This window comes from Salvelinus alpinus, chromosome 2 (genome assembly GCF_045679555.1).
Source record: "Salvelinus alpinus chromosome 2, SLU_Salpinus.1, whole genome shotgun sequence".
NCBI lineage: Eukaryota > Metazoa > Chordata > Actinopteri > Salmoniformes > Salmonidae > Salvelinus > Salvelinus alpinus.
In genome coordinates, this window is record NC_092087.1 from 4188318 (window position 1) to 4211557 (window position 23240).

The following is a 23240-nucleotide window of genomic DNA, read 5'->3' on the forward strand; positions in this document are numbered from 1 at the left end:
TAGGTTGGGTGGGCACCACTGGTGTGTAATAGGTTGGTTGGGCACCACTGGTGTGTAATAGGTTGGGTGGGCACCACTGGTGTGTAATAGGTTGGTTGGGCACCACTGGTGTCTCTGTTGGGTGGGCACCACTGGTGTCTCTGTTGGTTGGGCACCACAGCTGTCTCTGTTGGTTGGGCACCACAGCTTTCTCTGTTGGTTGGGCACACCACTGGTGTCTCTGTTGGTTGGGCACCACTGCTGTCTCTGTTGGGTGGGCACCACTGGTGTCTCTGTTGGTTGGGCACCACTGGTGTCTCTGTTGGGTGGGCACCACTGCTGTCTCTGTTGGGTGGGCACCACTGCTGTCTCTGTTGGGTGGGCACCACTGCTGTCTCTGTTGGGTGGGCACCACTGCTGTCTCTGTTGGGTGGGCACCACTGCTGTCTCTGTTGGGTGGGCACCACTGGTGTGTAATAGGTTGGTTGTATATCTGGTCTGTATCACCTGAATGGATGGACCAGCCTAAGTTGTGGTCATTCCTGTATAGCGTTAGGCCACAGGACCAGCCTAAGTTGTGGTCATTCCTGTATAGCGTTAGGCCACAGGACCAGCCTAAGTTGTGGTCATTCCTGTATAGCGTTAGGCCACAGGACCAGCCTAAGTTGTGGTCATTCCTGTATAGCGTTAGGCCACAGGACCAGCCTAAGCTGTGGTCATTACTGTATAGCGTTAGGCCACAGGACCAGCCTAAGCTGTGGTCATTACTGTATAGCGTTAGGCCACAGGACCAGCCTAAGTTGTGGTCATTACTGTATAGCGTTAGGCCACAGGACCAGTCTAAGCTGTGGTCTTTACTGTATAGCGTTAGGCCACAGGACCAGTCTAAGCTGTGGTCATTCCTGTATAGCGTTAGGCCACAGGACTAGCCTAAGTTGTGGTCATTACTGTATAGCGTTAGGCCACAGGACCAGTCTAAGCTGTGGTCTTTACTGTATAGCGTTAGGCCACAGGACCAGTCTAAGCTGTGGTCTTTACTGTATAGCGTTAGGCCACAGGACCAGTCTAAGCTGTGGTCTTTACTGTATAGCGTTAGGCCACAGGACCAGTCTAAGTTGTGGTCATTCCTGTATAGCGTTAGGCCACAGGACCAGTCTAAGTTGTGGTCATTCCTGTATAGCGTTAGGCCACAGGACCAGTCTAAGCTGTGGTCATTTTGAAGAAAGTAGTTCAACAGGAAGTTGAAACTGAGTATAAAACATGGTCATTGTAGATGTTGTTTGAAAGCCTAACACAACGAAATGGACAGCCCTTTCTAAGGTGATGATTCGTTAAAAAACCACCCTTATGCATATTTAGAGCTGATGCTTATTATGAGCCTAAGCCCCCCCCCCCCCTCCCAAAAGACTAAATTCAAATTATGATTATGCCTTTATACAATGCATAGTCTACTGCATATTACACACGACAGAAAAACATCAAACTGATTTAAAATGTCTTTGGTACATAATTGGTCTAGCCTATACTCCAACATTAAACACACTTTAGTAATGAGTGTAGACTGTATTATTATGCATGCTGGATGGACTGGTTACCTTATGCTACGCTACAAACATTCTATCCATGAGTCTAGGAGAGAACGTATAGATCTAGGGGATGCTGTTGGTTCATTCATTATGTTGGGCAGCTTACAGTTAGCTTAAAAATTAGCGTGAATTGGTATTTTGATAGTTTTTTTTATATTTTCATAGTTAATTGGGTGACAACTTTAGCTAAACAGAAGATGCGTTTCGATCTCTCCGCTCGCTCTTTTGTTAATTTCATCGTGCAGGGCAGACGGGCAAGATGTGTCGTTGCCGAAAACATTTTAATAACAATGTTCCCGTACAGATTTCACTTGGTTTTCCTAATTAAGCACTGCGTATCTGCAGGAACAGGGTTGGAGAGTCCATGGCATACAGAGTACTGGGTAGCTGCAGAAACAGGGTTGGAGAGCCCATGGCATACAGAGTACTGGGTAGCTGCAGGAACAGGGTTGGAGAGACCATGGCATACAGAGTACTGGGGAGCTGCAGGAACAGGGTTGGAGAGCCTATGGCATACAGAGTACTGGGTAGCTGCAGGAACAGGGTTGGAGAGCCCATGGCATACAGAGTACTGGGTAGCTGCAGGAACAGGGTTGGAGAGACCATGGCATACAGAGTACTGGGTAGCTGCAGGAACAGGGTTGGAGAGCCCATGGCATACAGAGTACTGGGTAGCTGCAGGAACAGGGTTGGAGAGACCATGGCATACAGAGTACTGGGTAGCTACAGGAACAGGGTTGGAGAGCCCATGGCATACAGAGTACTGGGTAGCTGCAGGAACAGGGTAGGAGAGACCATGGCATACAGAGTACTGGGTAGCTGCAGGAACAGGGTTGGAGAGCCCATGGCATACAGAGTACTGGGTAGCTGCAGGAACAGGGTTGGAGAGACCATGGCATACAGAGTACTGGGGAGCTGCAGGAACAGGGTTGGAGAGCCTATGGCATACAGAGTACTGGGTAGCTGCAGGAACAGGGTTGGAGAGCCCATGGCATACAGAGTACTGGGTAGCTGCAGGAACAGGGTTGGAGAGACCATGGCATACAGAGTACTGGGTAGCTGCAGGAACAGGGTTGGAGAGCCCATGGCATACAGAGTACTGGGTAGCTGCAGGAACAGGGTTGGAGAGACCATGGCATACAGAGTACTGGGTAGCTACAGGAACAGGGTTGGAGAGCCCATGGCATACAGAGTACTGGGTAGCTGCAGGAACAGGGTAGGAGAGACCATGGCATACAGAGTACTGGGTAGCTGCAGGAACAGGGTTGGAGAGCCCATGACATACAGAGTACTGGGTAGCTGCAGGAACAGGGTTGGAGAGCCCATGGCATACAGAGTACTGGGTAGCTGCAGGAACAGGGTTGGAGAGCCCATGGCATACAGAGTACTGGGTAGGAACAGGGTTGGAGAGACCATGGCATACAGAGTACTGGGTAGGAACAGGGTTGGAGAGCCCATGGCATACAGAGTACTGGGTACCTGCAGGAACAGGGTTGGAGAGCCCATGGCATACAGAGTACTGGGTAGCAGCAGGAACAGGATAGGAGAGACCATGGCATACAGAGTACTGGGTAGGAACAGGGTTGGAGAGCCCATGGCATACAGAGTACTGGGTAGCTGCAGGAACAGGGTTGGAGAGACCATGGCATACAGAGTACTGGGTAGCTGCAGGAACAGGGTAGGAGAGACCATGGCATACAGAGTACTGGGTAGGAACAGGGTTGGAGAGCCCATGGCATACAGAGTACTGGGTAGCTGCAGGAACAGGGTAGGAGAGACCATGGCATACAGAGTACTGGGTAGGAACAGGGTTGGAGAGCCCATGGCATACAGAGTACTGGGTAGCTGCAGGAACAGGGTTGGAGAGACCATGGCATACAGAGTACTGGGTAGCTGCAGGAACAGGGTAGGAGAGACCATGGCATACAGAGTACTGGGTAGCTGCAGGAACAGGGTAGGAGAGCCCATGGCATACAGAGTACTGGGTAGCTGCAGGAACAGGGTAGGAGAGCCCATGGCATACAGAGTACTGGGTAGCTGCAGGAACAGGGTTGGAGAGCCCATGGCATACAGAGTACTGGGTAGCTGCAGGAACAGGGTTGGAGAGACCATGGCATACAGAGTACTGGGTAGCTGCAGGAACAGGGTTGGAGAGACCATGGCATACAGAGTACTGGGTAGCTGCAGGAACAGGGTTGGAGAGACCATGGCATACAGAGTACTGGGTAGCTGCAGGAACAGGGTAGGAGAGACCATGGCATACAGAGTACTGGGGAGCTGCAGGAACAGGGTAGGAGAGACCATGGCATACAGAGTACTGGGTAGCTGCAGGAACAGGGTTGGAGAGCCCATGGCATACAGAGTACTGGGTAACTGCAGGAACAGGGTTGGAGAGTCCATGGCATACAGAGTACTGGGTAGCTGCAGGAACAGGGTTGGAGAGACCATGGCATACAGAGTACTGGGTAGCTGCAGGAACAGGGTTGGAGAGACCATGGCATACAGAGTACTGGGTAGATGCAGGAACAGGGTAGGAGAGACCATGGCATACAGAGTACTGGGGAGCTGCAGGAACAGGGTAGGAGAGCCCATGGCATACAGAGTACTGGGGAGCTGCAGGAACAGGGTTGGAGAGCCCATGGCATACAGAGTACTGGGTAGCTGCATGAACAGGGTAGGAGTGCCCATGGCATACAGAGTACTGGGGAGCTGCAGGAACAGGGATGGAGAGACCATGGCATACAGAGTACTGGGTAGCTGCATGAACAGGGTAGGAGAGCCCATGGCATACAGAGTACTGGGGAGCTGCAGGAACAGGGATGGAGAGACCATGGCATACAGAGTACTGGGTAGCTGCAGGAACAGGGTAGGAGAGCCCATGGCATACAGAGTACTGGGGAGCTGCAGGAACAGGGCTGGAGAGCCCATGGCATACAGAGTACTGGGTAGCTGCAGGAACAGGGTTGGAGAGACCATGGCATACAGAGTACTGGGTAGCTGCAGGAACAGGGTTGGAGAGCCCATGGCATACAGAGTACTGGGTAGGAACAGGGTTGGAGAGCCCATGGCATACATAGTACTGGGTAGCTGCATGAACAGGGTTGGAGAGCCCATGACATACAGAGTACTGGGTAGCTGCAGGAACAAGGTTGGAGAGCCCATGGCATACAGAGTACTGGGTAGCTACAGGAACAGGGTAGGAGAGACCATGGCATACAGAGTACTGGGTAGCTGCAGGAACAGGGTTGGAGAGACCATGGCATACAGAGTACTGGGTAGCTGCAGGAACAGGGTTGGAGAGACCATGGCATACAGAGTACTGGGTAGCTGCATGAACAGGGTAGGAGAGGCCATGGCATACAGAGTACTGGGTAGCTGCAGGAACAGGGTAGGAGGGACCATGGCATACAGAGTACTGGGTAGCTGCAGGAACAGGGCTGGAGAGACCATGGTATACAGAGTTTGTGTGGAATATCACCTGTCATGCATCGAGAGCATGGTCCTAAAACATTGGTTAAATGCCTGGAGTGAAATAAGTGTTTTTATATTGACTTCTCAGCTGCTCATATTAACCACAGACCCGCTATAAAACCCAAGTAGCCTATCAGAAATCATTGGAAAACGGATCGGCGGGACAGCCCACGGGATCCATTCGCTATTCGAGTTCATATAGACTGTCTTTATTCCCCTGCTCCTGTTCCCGACCACTTGATAATGGGCCATACTAAATCGAAATTAATTTGACATATTAGTGAAGATTAAATTGAGAATAGTGTGACGGGTGAAAATTTGATCACTCGATGAGAGAACAGCTCTGCAGCCTGAGGAACAGAGAGTAAGATTTGTTTTGTTACTTTTGAAAATCTAGTCACATAAATAACATATAGTCACATCACTAATCTATCATGTAGGACTAATCTATCATATAGGACTAATCTATCATATAGGACTAATCTGTCATATAGGACTAATCTATCATATAGGACTAATCTATCATATAGGACTATTCTATCATATAGGACTAATCTATCATATAGGACTAATCTATCATATAGGACTAATCTATCATATAGGACTAATCTATCATAAAGGACTAATCTATCATATAGGACTAATCTATCATATAGGACTAATCTATCATATAGGACTAATCTATCATATAGGACTAATCTATCATATAGGACTAATCTATCATATAGGACTAATCTATCATATAGGACTAATCTATCATATAGGACTAATCTAGCATATAGGACTAATCTATCATATAGGACTAATCTATCATAAAGGACTAATCTATCATATAGGACTAATCTATCATATAGGACTAATCTATCATATAGGACTAATCTATCATATAGGACTAATCTATCATAAAGGACTAATCTATCATATAGGACTAATCTATCATATAGGACTAATCTATCATATAGGACTAATCTGTCATATAGGACTAATCTGTCATATAGGACTAATCTATCATATAGGACTAATCTATCATGTAGGACTAATCTGTCATATAGGACTAATCTATCATAAAGGACTAATCTATCATATAGGACTAATCTAGCATATAGGACTAATCTATCATATAGGACTAATCTATCATATAGGACTAATCTATCATAAAGGACTAATCTATCATATAGGACTAATCTATCATATAGGACTAATCTATCATAAAGGACTAATCTATCATATAGGACTAATCTATCATATAGGACTAATCTATCATATAGGACTAATCTATCATATAGGACTAATCTGTCATATAGGACTAATCTATCATATAGGACTAATCTATCATATAGGACTAATCTGTCATATAGGACTAATCTATCATAAAGGACTAATCTATCATATAGGACTAATCTAGCATATAGGACTAATCTGTCATATAGGACTAATCTGTCATGTAGGACTAATCTATCATATAGGACTAATCTATCATATAGGACTAATCTATCATATAGGACTAATCTATCATGTAGGACTAATCTGTCATATAGGACTAATCTATCATATAGGACTAATCTAGCATATAGGACTAATCTATCATATAGGACTAATCTATCATATAGGACTAATCTGTCATATAGGACTAATCTATCATATAGGACTAATCTATCATGTAGGACTAATCTGTCATATAGGACTAATCTATCATATAGGACTAATCTAGCATATAGGACTAATCTATCATATAGGACTAATCTATCATATAGGACTAATCTATCATATAGGACTAATCTAGCATATAGGACTAATCTATCATATAGGACTAATCTAGCATGTAGGACTAATCTATCATATAGGACTAATCTATCATATAGGACTAATCTATCATATAGGACTAATCTATCATATAGGACTAATCTATCATATAGGACTAATCTAGGACAGTCAATTTTGACATGTCGAATACGCGCTTGTTGGAAAACTGACTTGTTGGAAAGGTGGTATCCTATGACGATGCCAAGTTTAAAATCAGTGAGCTCTTCAGTAAGGCCGTTCTACTGCCAGTGTTCGTCTATGAAGTTGGCATTGCTGCATTGCATTGCTGTGTGTTTTTTGGCCATGTAGTGTATGTATATACTTTAAATACTGTTTACGTAGAAACACAAGGTGTGAGTTCAACTTTCGGGTTCTGCATCAGCAGTCTCTCTATTGTTATGTCAGTAACTGACAGTCATTCGATTAGCCATGTTAGCTATGTTAGCGATGTTAGCCATGTTAGCGATGTTAGCCATGTTAGCCATGTTAGCCATGTTAGCGATGTTAGCCATGCTATCCATGTTAGCGATGTTAGCCATGTTAGCGATGTTAGCCATGCTATCCATGTTAGTGATGTTAGCCATGCTATCCATGTTAGCGATGTTAGCCATGTTAGCGATGTTAGCCATGCTATCCATGTTAGCGATGTTAGCCATGTTAGCGATGTTAGCCATGCTATCCATGTTAGCGATGTTAGCCATGCTATCCATGTTAGCGATGTTAGCCATGCTATCCATGTTAGCGATGTTAGCCATGTTAACCATGTTAGCGATGTTAGACATGCTAGCCATGTTAGCGATGTTAGCCATGTCAGCTAACAATGTTTAGATTGGTAAATTAGTCTAGCAGCCAGTTATATAAACTGGTAGTAATCATGGCCAACTACCAACCGGGGGCCCTGACCTCCAGGGGGGGCACCTATTGATTTTGTTAGTCAGTCTCATTCAGAATATCATATTGACATGGCATAAGTCATGGCAACATCTGTAGAATTGCAGGAAATTAGCTTTAAACTGCACACATTTCTCTCTTTAATCGCAAAATGAAATAAATTAAATTAGTTATAAATTTGAAACATTTTCTCTCCGTCCCATGGCAAAATGTGTACAACTGCCGAAAACTTGCTTTAAAACTGCAACATTTACCTATGCCACATGGCAAAATGTGTGGAATGGCTGGACATTAACTTTAAAACTTACATTTTTCTCTCTGCCTTCAAGAGGGGGGACCACAAAAAAACAAATTTCGCTTCGGCCCTGAAAAGGCTAGGGAAGGCCCCGATCCCATAATAACCTCTGTCTTTGTGTTCCTCTGATTGTTTCAGTGAAGAAACAGGATGGAGCGGCTGCCATGGAGATGCAGCCTCTGAAGAGCGCCGAGGGAGGAGAGATAGAGGAGAAGGAGAAGAAGAAAGCAAATGTCTCCAAGAAGGAGAAGTCTGTCCTCCAGGGGAAACTGACCAAGCTGGCTGTTCAGATCGGCAAAGCAGGTACGGCAGATCAATCAAAATGATATAATCCATAATCAATAGGCTTTGAAACGTTGATCAGACCACTCAATATATGATCAATTATTTATCTCAATGGGGCAGTAGATCATATCGCGATGGTATTCTGAGATGAAATAGGGAGATCATATTACTGGCAGAATTAAATGTAGGAGTCATTGGTCTATGTGGAATCACAGAGGTACATATTTAATGCACTGCTGCTGCTGATGATTTGTGAAGTTTAATTTGTATTTATTTATTTTTATGAAACTAGGCAACTCAGTTAAGAACAAATTCTTAATTACAATGACAGCCTATCGGGGAACAGTGGGTTAACTGCCTTGTTGAGGGGCAGAACTGAACAGATTTGTACCTTGTCAGCTCAGGGATTCGATCTAGCAACCTTTCAGTTACAAGTCCAACACTCTAACCACTAGGCTACCTGCCTGTATAAAAAAAGCCATGCATCTTTAATCTGTTTACAAGTAAAGAAAAGTAAAAGAGAAGTAATGTACAGTAAGGACAGCCGCAGACATCTTGTCCTTATTATTCTCCAGGTCTGGTAATGTCAGCCATCACAGCACTGTAGTAGAGTAGAGTAGAGCAGAGTAGAGTAGAGCAGAGTAGAGTAGAGCACAGTAGAATAGAGCAGAATAGAATAGAGTAGAATAGAGTAGAGTAGAGTAGAGCACAGTAGAATAGAGTTGAGTAGAGTAGAGCACAGTAGAATAGAGTTGAGTACAGTGCAGTAGAATAGAGTTGAGTACAGTAGAGTAGAATAGAGTACAGTAGAATAGAGTAGAGTACAGTAGAGTAGAGCACAGTAGAATATTATAAAGTAGAATATAATAGAGTAGAATAGAATAGAATATATAGGAAGAGTAGATTAACTTTCTCCTTGTCCTTGTCCCTCCAGGTCTGGTGATGTCAGCCATCACAGTGATCATCCTGGTGCTGTACTTTGCTGTGGACAACTTTGTCCTGCAGAAGAGGCCGTGGCTGACGGAGTGCACTCCCATCTACGTACAATACTTCGTCAAGTTCTTCATCATCGGTGTCACCGTGCTGGTGGTGGCTGTACCCGAGGGGCTGCCCCTGGCCGTCACCATCTCCCTGGCCTACTCTGTCAAGGTGACACATGTTCTGCCTTTTGTCTTATATTTGATTTCTGACCAATTAGAAGTGTCAAAGGATTGGAATCGTGAGAATGACGAGAATGATCCCAGTAAACCGGGAACATTCCCAGAACATTAGATTCCCATTAAGTTCTAGTAAGGGTTTTTATCTAACGTTAGGATGATAACATCCCAAAGGAATGTTTTTGATAAAAATCTATGTAATTTATCAAAAATGTTTTACATTAAATATCGTTGGAATGTTCTCCTGACGGTCACTACAATGTAGTGCACAGCATCTGTAACAGCCATCACAGGACAATACCCAAAAGTTTATATGTTTATATAAAACATTTGCCCGATGTTGCAAGAACGTTCCTGTAATGCTTTGAATCTGTTCTTTAAAGGTTCCCAGAATGTTTCATTAGGTTGTGGGAACGTTGTGGGGACGTTGTCAAGAGATATGTTCCCAAAAAACTGAAACTGTCCACTTGTGCTGACGTTCAGATAATGTTTGTACCAGGGTGCACAAAACGTTCGTTTTATGTTGCAAGAATGTTGACAAAACATATTTTTTTTTTCATTAGATTGTGGTAACATTGTGGGGACATGACAAGAGATAAGTTCCCAAAACACAAAATATGCTCAGATGTGCTGACATTCATATAATGTTTAAATTAGGTAGCACAGGACATTCCCTTAATGTTGTAAGAATGAAATATAATATAAATATATATAAATATAAATATAATACTGTATAATATTATGCTGTTTTTATGACGTTCACAGCATATTTGTTTTAGGTTTACATAATATTATTTTATTATTTCGTTTTATTAACTTAATATTCTATTGATGTTAATGCACTATACATTTTGTCTTGTCTTGGACGTCCTCAGAACATCTCAATAACATTTAGCCTGGTTCCTCTCTAGGTTTCTTCCTAGGTTTTGGCCTTTCTAGGGAGTTTTTCCGAGCCACTGTGCTTCTACACCTGCATTGCTTGCTGTTTGGGGTTTTAGGCTGGGTTTCTGTACAGCACTTTGAGATATCAGCTGATGTAAGAAGGGCTATATAAATACATTTGATTTGAAATTTGATTTATATTTGAGTTTGACATAATATTACCACAACATTCTCAGCATGCAGATGAAGCAGGTTGGAATACATTAGATTTCTATCCAGATTTAACGGTAATTCTCATATAGGGGAAAAACATATAGAGACACACGTGGCATTTGAATTTCATTTATAGGACATTTGAGCAACAACATTTAATTACACAAACACAACCATCTTTTTTTACACGCCATATGTTGACAATGATTCCATGTGTGTTATTTCATAGTGTTGATGTCTTCACTATTATTCTACAATGTAGAAAATAGTAAAAATAAAGAAAAACCCTTGAATGAGTAGGTGTTCTAAAACGTTTGACCGGTAGTGTATATTGGGTGGGTTTAAAAGAAAGTTGTACAGTATATTTTTTAACTAAATTCTGCATTTCTGATGTAATTTATACATCTGGACATCTTCTCTTTTAGTCTTTTTATCTGAGCCTCAATTTACATTTTCTTTAGTGAAACATGGTTATAGAATATGTGGAATTTAATCTGCAATCTTTGGACCTGCAGCCAGATAATTAACTCTGTGAGCTACCAGGGGACACCTTGTGTGTTTCTTTTTTTAGTCAAATATGGTCAATCAGGAAACTGAACGCAATTTCTGAGTTATTGAAATGTTCTCAACCTCTTCGTATTCTGCATACATGTAACACTGTATTTTAGGATTGTCTTTCTTCATCACGTGTTGACAGTCTTATGACATGTGATTTTAGTTGGATAGAGCCTTTAAATGACTTGTATTCTTGTCTATTCATATGCTTCTTAAATACAGACTCAGAACCTTCAAACTAAATACGATTCTTTTTTTTTACCTTTTCTCAATTTCAAAATAACTCTCCCCTGATGATGCAGAGGGTTAATGATCTGGCTAGGAAACAAAACATCACAGGTTCAATCCCCCACATGTGCAGATTGTTAACATATGAAGTGTAAAAACAAATATGGTTGTGTTTGTATGATTTAAATGCTGTTCAAATGTCCTGTGAATGAAATGAAAAAGTAACTCTATGTCACCTACAACACCAGTATTCAAGTGTGAACTGCCGTTAAATCTGGAGTGAAGCATCATGGGGATGTATTCCAATCTGTTTAAAAAATATAATAATATATTAGGTCAAACTTAACTATATATATATTTTTTTAAATGTTCTTGAAATGTTCTGAGAAATCTCAAAGACAAGGTAAAATGTATATTGTGTAAACATCAAAGGACAGTTATGTTAAACCTAAAACAAATATGCTGTAAACATCATTAAAACAGACATTTCATTCTTACAACATTAAGGGAATGCGCTGTGCAACCTAACTTAAACAGTGTATGAATTTCCTCACAACTGAGCATATGTTGTGTTTTGGAAACCTATCTCTCGTAATGTACCCACACTTTTCCCCACAACCTAATTACATGTCCTGGGAACCTTTTAAAGACCTCAAAGGTTGTTCTGCCAAAACTCTTGCAACATCAGGTTAATGTTTTGTGCACCTTGATACAAACATGATGTGAATGTCAGCATAACTGGACCGTTTTAGTGTTTTGGAAACCTATCTCTTATCCCCACAATGTTCCCACAAACTAAATCAATGTTTTAGGAACTTTTGAAGAACTTTAAAAACATTTGTTCTGGGAACGTTCTTGTAACACCAGGTGAATGTTTGTTGCAACTTAATAGAAACATTGTAATAATCTGCACAAATGGACAGTTTTTGTGTTTTGAGAACATATATCTTGTCATGCCCACACAACGTTCCCACAACTTAATTTAAACATTCTGGGAACCTTTTAAAGAACAGACTAAATGGGTTCTGAGAACGTTCTTGTAACATCAGGTGAATGTTTTTGCGCCCTAAAAGAAACGTTGTAGAATCATTCCTACAACTGGACAGATTTTGTGTTTTGGGAGCATAACTTTTGTGATGTTCCCACAATGTTCCCACCAGACTGTTCCCACAACCTAATGACACATTCTGGGAACCTTTTAAAAGAATGATTAAATCACAATGATTAAATGTGATTAAATGTGTTCTAGAACCTTTTAAAGAACAGACTAAATGGGTTCTGAGAACGTTCTTGAAACATCAGTCAAATGTTGTATACAAACATTCTATAATCGTCACCACAAACTGGACAGTAGTTATGTTATGAGAACGACTTAACACAAGTTCTGGGAACCTTCTGAGATGCTTCCTCATCAGGGGTATTTTATTTAGCAATTCAAGAATCTGTAGCTACGTATCCACATACGCAACATAGTTCAACCAATCACTGTAGAGTGTTTGCTGGATTCTAGTTAGCAACTGTTCCGTTGAGGTTGTTGTGAAGATAGTTCATATTTCCTCAACAGAAAATGATGAAGGATAATAACCTGGTGCGTCACCTGGATGCGTGTGAGACGATGGGGAACGCCACGGCCATCTGCTCCGACAAGACCGGCACTCTGACCACCAACCGCATGACGGCCGTAGCGTGCTACGTGGGAGACGTCCACTATAAGGAGATACCAGACCCCGGAGCGCTGACGGCCAAGTCTCTGGACATACTGGTCAATGCCATCTCCCTCAACAGCGCCTACACCACCAAGATACTGGTAAAATACTATATACACCACCAAGATACTGGTAAAATACTATATACACCACCAAGATACTGGTAAAATACTATATACACCACCAAGATACTGGTAAAATACTATATACACCACCAAGATACTGGTAAAATACTATATACACCACCAAGATACTGGTAAAATACTATATACACCACCACGATACTGGTAAAATACTAAGACACTAGTACTACTTAATACACCCTGCTCCTATACCAAGTTACTGGTAAAATACTATATACACCCCCAATATACTGGTAAAATACTATATACACCACCAAGATACTGGTAAAATACTATATACACCCCCAAGATACTGGTAAAATACTATATACACCACCAAGATACTGGTAACATACTATATACACCACCAAGATACTGGTAAAATACTATATACACCACCAAGATACTGGTAAAATACTATATACACCACCAAGATACTGGTAAAATACTATATACACCACCAAGATACTGGTAAAATACTATATACACCACCACGATACTGGTAAAATACTATATACACCACCAAGATACTGGTAAACTACTATATACACCACCAAGATACTGGTAAACTACTAAGACACTAGTACTACTTAATACACCCTGCTCCTATACCAAGTTACTGGTAAAATACTATATACACCACCAATATACTGGTAAAATACTATATACACCACCACGATACTGGTAAAATACTATATACACCACCAAGATACTGGTAAAATACTATATACACCACCAAGATACTGGTAAAATACTATATACACCACCAAGATACTGGTAAAATACTAAGACACTAGTACTACTTAATACACCCTGCTCCTATACCAAGTTACTGGTAAAATACTATATACACCACCAATATAGTGGTAAAATACTATATACACCACCAAGATACTGGTAAAATACTATATACACCACCAATATACTGGTAAAATACTATATACACCACCAAGATACTGGTAACATACTATATACACCACCAATATACTGGTAACATACTATATACACCCCCAAGATACTGGTAACATACTATATACACCCCCAAGATACTGGTAAAATACTATATACACCACCAAGATACTGATCAAATACTATATACACCACCAAGATACTGGTAAAATACTATATACACCACCAAGATACTGGTAAAATACTATATACACCACCAAGATACTGGTAAAATACTATATACACCACCAAGATTCTGGTAAAATACTATATACACCACCAAGATACTGGTAAAATACTAAGACACTAGTACTACTTAATACACCCTGCTCCTATACCACGCTACTGGTAAAATACTATATACACCACCAAGATACTTGTAAAATACTAAGACACTAGTACTACTTAATACACCCTGCTCATATACCACGTTACTGGTAACATCAGTGTTTTCCACTAGTACTACTTAATACACCCTGCTCCTATACCACGTTACTGGTAACATCAGTGTTCTCCACTAGTACTACTTAATACACCCTGCTCCTATACCACGTTACTGGTAACATCAGTGTTCTCCACTAGTACTACTTAATACACCCTGCTCCTATACCACGTTACTGGTAACATCAGTGTTCTCCACTAGTACTACTTAATACACCCTGCTCCTATACCACGTTACTGGTAACATCAGTGTTCTCCACTAGTGCTACTTAATACACCCTGCTCCTATACCACGTTACTGGTAACATCAGTGTTCTCCACTAGTGCTACTTAATACACCCTGCTCCTATACCACGTTACTGGTAACATCAGTGTTCTCCACTAGTACTACTTAATACACCCTGCTCCTATACCACGTTACTGGTAACATCAGTGTTCTCCACTAGTACTACTTAATACACCCTGCTCCTATACCACGTTACTGGTAACATCAGTGTTCTCCACTAGTACTACTTAATACACCCTGCTCCTATACCACGTTACTGGTAACATCAGTGTTTTCCACTAGTGCTACTTAATACACCCTGCTCCTATACCACGTTACTGGTAACATCAGTGTTTTCCACTAGTGCTACTTAATACACCCTGCTCCTATACCACGTTACTGGTAACATCAGTGTTCTCCACTAGTGCTACTTAATACACCTTGCTCCTATACCAAGTTACTGGTAACATCAGTATTCTCCACTAGTGCTACTTAATACACCCTGCTCCTATACCACGTTACTGGTAACATCAGTGTTCTCCACTAGTGCTACTTAATACACCCTGCTCCTATACCACGTTACTGGTAACATCAGTGTTCTCCACTAGTGCTACTTAATACACCCTGCTCCTATACCACGTTACTGGTAACATCAGTGTTCTCCACTAGTGCTACTTAATACACCCTGCTCCTATACCACGTTACTGGTAACATCAGTGTTCTCCACTAGTGCTACTTAATACACCCTGCTCCTATACCACGTTACTGGTAACATCAGTGTTCTCCACTAGTGCCGGCTGTCGGTTATACAGTCGATTACAGACTCATTTTCAGCCAACTACTTTTTTACATTTAAAGATGGAGTATGCAGAAATCGCTCCACCATTTCATGGTTGCTACAATTAGAATAGTTTGCCTAATTTCAGTTTACAGTACGTGTCAAGGTAAGTGTAGAGAATCATTGTACCATCTAAACTATTTGGAAATATATTTTCCATAACAAAAAATATTGTATTTTCTTCTGTTTGAAGCTGGTGAACAAAACCAAAAGACACAAAAACTAAACTTGAGAACGGGAAGCATAGAAGTAGCGCATAGAGAACATATCTACAGCATTTTAGACTTGCTTTCAATGAGAATGACAGTTCTAGAACACACATTTCTACGTGAATTCAGTGGGTCACCCTTAAAAAGTTCCATATTGCGGCTTTAAATGAACTAGACTACTTTTCAATTCCCTTACAGATAAAAGTCTGTCGAGCCCTCTCCCACTAGAATGAACGATATGTGTCTTCTAGTGATCTGTTGATAGGACAGGCGCCTGTCAGTCACAAAGCCAGCGATGACAGGGAAACACTGCTAGATTCACAGTCTGCCGTCTGTCCCGTCTAGGTATCTGGGTGGGTGCTGTAGATATATTCTCTATGCTTCCTGTTCTTAAGTTTAGTTTTTGTGTCTTTTGGTTTTGTTCACCAGCTTCAAACAGAAGAAAATACAATATTATTTGTTATGGAAAATATATTTCCAAACAGTTTAGATGGTACAATGATTCTCTGCACTTACTTTGACACGTACTGTAAACTGAAATTAGGCAAACTATTCTAATAGCTCACAACACCTCACGGCAGCTAGCTGCATTCCAGAGGCTTCAGAACCTCAAAGCTAGAACAATGTACATTTTGAGGACACGCTCAACCTCTACAAAGATAGCACGGGTATGTATTTAGGATATCCTCAGTCTCAGAACTCCCCTCTGCAGGCCCTCTGAGGCCTCATCCTGTCCTGACTGCCTCAAAGAGCTCAGAGAGGAGGATCTCAGTTTACATAATGGCTCTGGTCTCTCTAGACTGCCAAAGAAGGCTTTGATAACCACACAGAGAAAATACTGTAATATTTCAGATTCCTTTTAAACTGGCGTCAATCAGCAGGGACCTAAGTTCGAACTATTGTTGCACACCAAATGACTCCTTCCCCTACAAGCCTCTGGTTCCCACAGTCTGCCCAGCAACTAACAGAACTACATCCCCCAGAGGTCTCTATGTTTCTGTTCTGTTGGAAATCCATCCCCCAGTATGCTATGCTTCTCTCAGTACCAGGAGGACTCTTATTCTGTTCCTTCATCCAACTCCATCCCCCAGAAACCCTTGCTTCCCACAGCTGCCCAGAAACCAAGATGACTCCATACCACAGAGGCCTCTGTTGTTCTGTTCTGTTAGAACTCCATCCCCCAGAAGCCTCTACTTTCCCCAGCCTGCATAGCACCAGTAGGACTGTCTTTGTAACAGGATATTATGTAATCACTGGTGTGGATTGAGTCATCACATGATAGAGACTCGAAATGGATCATCTCTCTCCCTCTCTCTCTGTTCTAAACCACCTTCGAGAATAATGTCTGAAAAAGTTTTGGGCGGTTTGGGTGATTGATATGTAGAGTAAGTTTATAATTAATTTCCTCGTCCCAAATCCCTCCCACTAACTGAGGAAATATAGTATAGTATCCTGAGATACGTCTTCCTTTTCTCAACGCAGGAAGTTCTCCTACTTTTACATTTCCTGTAACATTCATACCAGACAGGACCGTGTCAGCGGTGTGACTGCAGAACATTCACACCAGACAGGACCGTGTCAGCGGTAGATATTCACACCAGACAGGACCGTGTCAGCGGTAGACATTCACACCAGACAGGACCGTGTCAGCGGTAGACATTCACACCAGACAGGACCGTGTCAGCGGTAGAGCATTGGGGAATCAGACTGAGAGAGGGCAGACTAACAGATCCCCTGAAGAGGGATGCGTCATTAGTCCTTTTCTTGTTAGTAGTGTGAAGAGAAGTTGGTGCTTTACTGCCTGGCCATTACCACGTAGTCCAGATCCCAGGCTAATTGTGTTGTTCCTTGGGCCATTACCACGTAGTCTCGATCCCAGGCTAATTGTGGTGTTGTCTTGCTATTACCACGTAGTCTAGATCCCAGGCTAATTGTGTTGTTGTCTTGCCATTACCACGTAGTCTAGATCCCAGGCTAATTGTGTTGTTGTCTGGCCATTACCACGTGGTCTAGATCCCAGGCTAATTGTGTTGTTGTCTGGCCCATTACCGCGTGGTCTAGATCCCAGGCTAATTGTGTTGTTGTCTTGCCATTACCACGTAGTCTAGATCCCAGGCTAATTGTGTTGTTGTCTGGCCATTACCACGTAGTCTAGATCCCAGGCTAATTGTGTTGTTGTTTGGGCCATTACCACGTGGTCTAGATCCCAGGCTAATAATGTTGTCCTCTTGCTCAATTGTGCACCGGGGCCTCCCACTCCTCTTTCTATTCTGGTTAGAGCCAGTTTGTGCTGTTCTGTGAAGGGAGTAGTACACAGTGTTGTACGAGATCTTCAGCTTCTTGGTAATTATTTGCATGGAATAGCCTTCATTTTTCAGAACAAGAATAGACTGATGAGTTTCAGAAGAAAGTTATTTGTTTCTGGCCATTTTGAGCCTGTAATCGAACCCACAAATGCTGATGCTCCAGATACTCAACTAGTCTAAAGAAGGACAGTTTTATTGCTTCTTTAATCAGAACAACAGTTTTCAGCTGTGCTAACATAATTGCAAAAGGGTTTTCTAATGATCAATTAGCCTTTTAAAATGATAACCTTGGATTAGCTAACACAACGTGCCATTGGAACACAGGAGTGATGGTTGCTGATAATGGGCCTCTGTACACCTATGTAGATATTCCATAAAAAATCTGCCATTTCCAGCTACAATATTAATTTACAACATTAACAATGTCTACACTGTATTTCTGATCAATTTTGATGTTATTTTAATGGACAAAAAATGACCTTTTCTTTCAAAAACAAGGACATTTCTAAATGACCCCAAACTTTTGACCGGTAGTGTATATGGACGAGCAATGTCAGACCGGAATGGATTAAGATACTGTAGAATAGTATGGAATACAGTATATACATATGAGATGAGTAATACATAGACTAAGATACAGTAGAATAGGATAGAATACAGTATATACATATGAGATGAGTAATACATAGACTAAAATACAATAGAATAGAATACAGTATATACATATGAGATGAGTAATACATAGACTAAGATACAGTAGAATAGAATACAGTATATACATATGAGATGAGTAATGCATAGACTAAGATACAGTAGAATAGTATAGAATACAGTATATACACATGAGATGAGTAATACATAGACTAAGATACAGTAGAATAGAATACAGTATATATATATGAGATGAGTAATACATAGACTAAGATACAGTAGAATAGGATAGAATACAGTATATACACATGAGATGAGTAATACACAGACTAAGATACAGTAGAATAGGATAGAATACAGTATATACATATGAGATGAGTAATACATAGACTAAGATACAGTAGAATAGTATAGAATACAGTATATACATATGAGATGAGTAATACATAGACTAAGATACAGTAGAATAGGATAGAATACAGTATATACACATGAGATGAGTAATACACAGACTAAGATACAGTAGAATAGGATAGAATACAGTATATACATATGAGATGAGTAATACATAGACTAAGATACAGTAGAATAGTATAGAATACAGTATATACATATGAGATGAGTAATACATAGACTAAGATACAGTAGAATAGGATAGAATACAGTATATACATATGAGATGAGTAATACATAGACTAAGATACAGTAGAATAGGATAGAATACAGTATATACATATGAGATGAGTAATACATAGACTAAGATACAGTAGAATAGTATAGAATACAGTATATACATATGAGATGAGTAATACATAGACTAAGATACAGTAGAATAGGATAGAATACAGTATATACATATGAGATGAGTAATACATAGACTAAAATACAGTAGAATAGAATACAGTATATACATATGAGATGAGTAATACATAGACTAAGATACAGTAGAATAGAATACAGTATATACATATGAGATGAGTAATGCATAGACTAAGATACAGTAGAATAGTATAGAATACAGTATATACACATGAGATGAGTAATACATAGACTAAGATACAGTAGAATAGAATACAGTATATATATATGAGATGAGTAATACATAGACTAAGATACAGTAGAATAGGATAGAATACAGTATATACATATGAGATGAGTAATACATAGACTAAGATACAGTAGAATAGGATAGAATACAGTATATACACATGAGATGAGTAATACACAGACTAAGATACAGTAGAATAGGATAGAATACAGTATATACATATGAGATGAGTAATACATAGACTAAGATACAGTAGAATAGTATAGAATACAGTATATACATATGAGATGAGTAATACATAGACTAAGATACAGTAGAATAGGATAGAATACAGTATATACATATGAGATGAGTAATACATAGACTAAGATACAGTAGAATAGGATAGAATACAGTATATACATATGAGATGAGTAATACATAGACTAAGATACAGTAGAATAGTATATAATACAGTATATACATATGAGATGAGTAATACATAGACTAAGATACAGTAGAATAGGATAGAATACAGTATATACATATGAGATGAGTAATACATAGACTAAGATACAGTAGAATAGGATAGAATACAGTATATACATATGAGATGAGTAATACATAGACTAAGATACAGTAGAATAGTATATAATACAGTAAATACATATGAGATGAGTAATGCAAGATAGGTAAAAAATTATTTAGTGAATGAGATTCTATAGAATAGTATAGAATACAGTTTATACATGAGATGAGTAATGCAAGATATGTAAACATTTTTAAAGTGACTAGTGTTCCATTCCTTAAAGTGGCCAGTGATTTATTGTTTATGCCTATAGGCAGCAGCCTCTAATGTGCTAGTGATGGCTATTTAATAGTCTGATGGCCTTGAGATAGAAGCTGTTTTTCAGTCTCTCGGTCCCAGCTTTGATGCACCTGTACTGACCTCGCCTTCTGGATGATAGCGGGGTGACCAGGCAGTGGCTCGGGTGGTTGTTGTCCTTGATGATCTATTTGGCCTTCCTGTGACATCGGGTGATGTAGGTGTCTTAGAGGGTAGTGTGCACATCTGTCATCAAGGCAAAGGGTGGCTACTTTGAAGAATCTCAAATCTCAAATATATTTTTATTTGTTTAACACTTTTTTGGTTACTACATAATTCCATATGTGTTATTTCATAGTTTTGATGTCTTCACTATTATTCTACAATGTAGAAAATAGTAAAAATAAAGAAAAACCCTTGAATGAGTAGGTGTGTCCAAACTTTCGACTGGTACTGTATAAACCATTAAGTTGACAGACAGCACCAATGGTGTGATATGGACTGTTACCCTTCACACCATTCTCCCCACGACAAGCCGGCGGAGAACGACACTAAATCTAAAAATGAGGTGAACCAAGCCTTATTGAAATGTTCCTTTCTCTCTTTATATAATAGTGCGTCCTTCGGCTGGCTGCATGCCTGTGTTTCTACCCGTCAACAGGATCCTACATGCTTGTTTGAACATTTTCACACAAAGATGTACAGGAACAGACTTGGATGTCCATATTAGGAAGCACACAGTCATTGTAGCCTACCCCCTCACAGACACTTTAGCAAACTCCAACACTCATTCTAGAACCCTCATTCTAGAACCTTCCTTCTACAACCTTCATTCTACAGCCTTCATTCTAGAACCTTAATTCTAGAACCTTCCTTCTACAACCTTCATTCTACAGCCTTCATTCTAGAACCTTAATTCTAGAACCTTCATTCTAGAACCTTCATTCTACAGCCTTCATTCTACAACCTTAATTCTAGAACCTTCATTCTAGAACCTTCATTCTACAGCCTTCATTCTACAACCTACAATACATAGACTTAAGAAATAATTCTTATTTACAATGACGGCCTAACCCCCCCGGCCAAACCCCGGACGACGCTGGGCCAATTGTGCGCCGCCCTATGGGACTCCCAATCACGGCCGGAAGTGATACAGCCCTGGATTCGAACCGGGGACTGTAGTAACGCGTCTTGTATTGAGATGCAGTGCCTTAGACCTGCTGCGTCACTCGTAGCTCCACACGGCCATAGATATAAATACCCCATACAGTATATACACAGTACACAGATTTAAAACGTGACATGGGATTGCACAATAAAGTCGGGGACTTATTTCCATCGTGGTCCTTATTGTTTTGCATAGATACAGTACACATACTGTAGATACAGATACATTACAGAGATACAGACATAAAACAACAATTATACTGTTCACGCGTTAGCAAGCTTTTGAAATGATTTTTAGACGGCTAAGGCGGCTAATATGAATAATGATTATTTTGAGACAGAGGATCATGGAGGCTGATAGCTAGTTTGAACACTATGCAGAGGACTGTGTCATCGTCGACAGCGCCTTCTCAGTGATAGACAGTTCTGCTGATGACGGCTGGAGATGACAGAACCAGGAGGCTCATCTTCACATTACAATCACAGTGTTTTGATGTATCCTCTCTGAGTCCTCCACGCACACACACACGCACACGCACACACACACACACACACACACACACACACACACACACACACACACACACACACACACACACACACACACACACACACACACACACACACACACACACACACACACACACACACAGTGAGGCTCTGGAGAAGTAGAGCTCAATCCGAAGAGGTACATTGGAGAGGACAGCATGTGCTGCCGTCTCTTGTCCTTGTCATAGCCAGCTAACACACACGTGTACAACAGCACTCTGTTGTTAAACCCAGATACCAACATAACAGTCCTCACATGCTGAGGGGCTGAAGTGACATACAAAATGAAATTGTCTACTGTTTGAGAACTGGCCCTTCACATTGAAAACTCTAACCTCTGTACTGTAAAATGAAGGTAAGCAAGCACTTCAAATCTCCACTACAAATCTCCACTTCAAATCTCCACTTCAAATCTCCACTACAAATCTCCACTACAAATCTCCACTTCAAATCTCCACTTCCAATCTCCACTTCCAATCTCCACTTCCAATCTCCACTTCCAATCTCCACTTCAAATCTCCACTTCAAATCTCCACTTCCAATCTCCACTTCCAATCTCCACTTCCAATCTCCACTTCAAATCTCCACTACAAATGTCCACTTCAAATGTCCACTACAAATCTCCACTTCAAATCTCCACTTCCAATCTCCACTTCCAATCTCCACTTCCAATCTCCACTTCCAATCTCCACTACAAATGTCCACTTCAAATGTCCACTTCAAATCTCCACTTCAAATCTCCACTTCAAATCTCCACTTCAACTCTCCACTTCAACTCTCCACTTCAAATCTCCACTTCAAATCTCCACTTCAAATCGCCACTTCAAATCGCCACTTCAA

At 40.8% G+C, this 23240-nt stretch overlaps 1 protein-coding gene across 17 annotated transcripts in view; it reads left to right on the forward strand.

Moving 5' to 3' along the window:
* LOC139553097 (plasma membrane calcium-transporting ATPase 2-like) overlaps positions 1–23240 on the forward strand; it is a 256276-nt gene that overhangs the window by 174712 nt on the left and 58324 nt on the right. For all 17 annotated transcript variants that reach the window (XM_071365060.1, XM_071365054.1, XM_071365079.1 and 14 more), the window contains 3 exons: positions 8164–8328; positions 9245–9459; positions 12910–13152. In XM_071365060.1, the coding sequence (XP_071221161.1) occupies positions 8164–8328; positions 9245–9459; positions 12910–13152 (623 nt within the window). The remainder of the gene's footprint in view (positions 1–8163; positions 8329–9244; positions 9460–12909; positions 13153–23240) is intronic.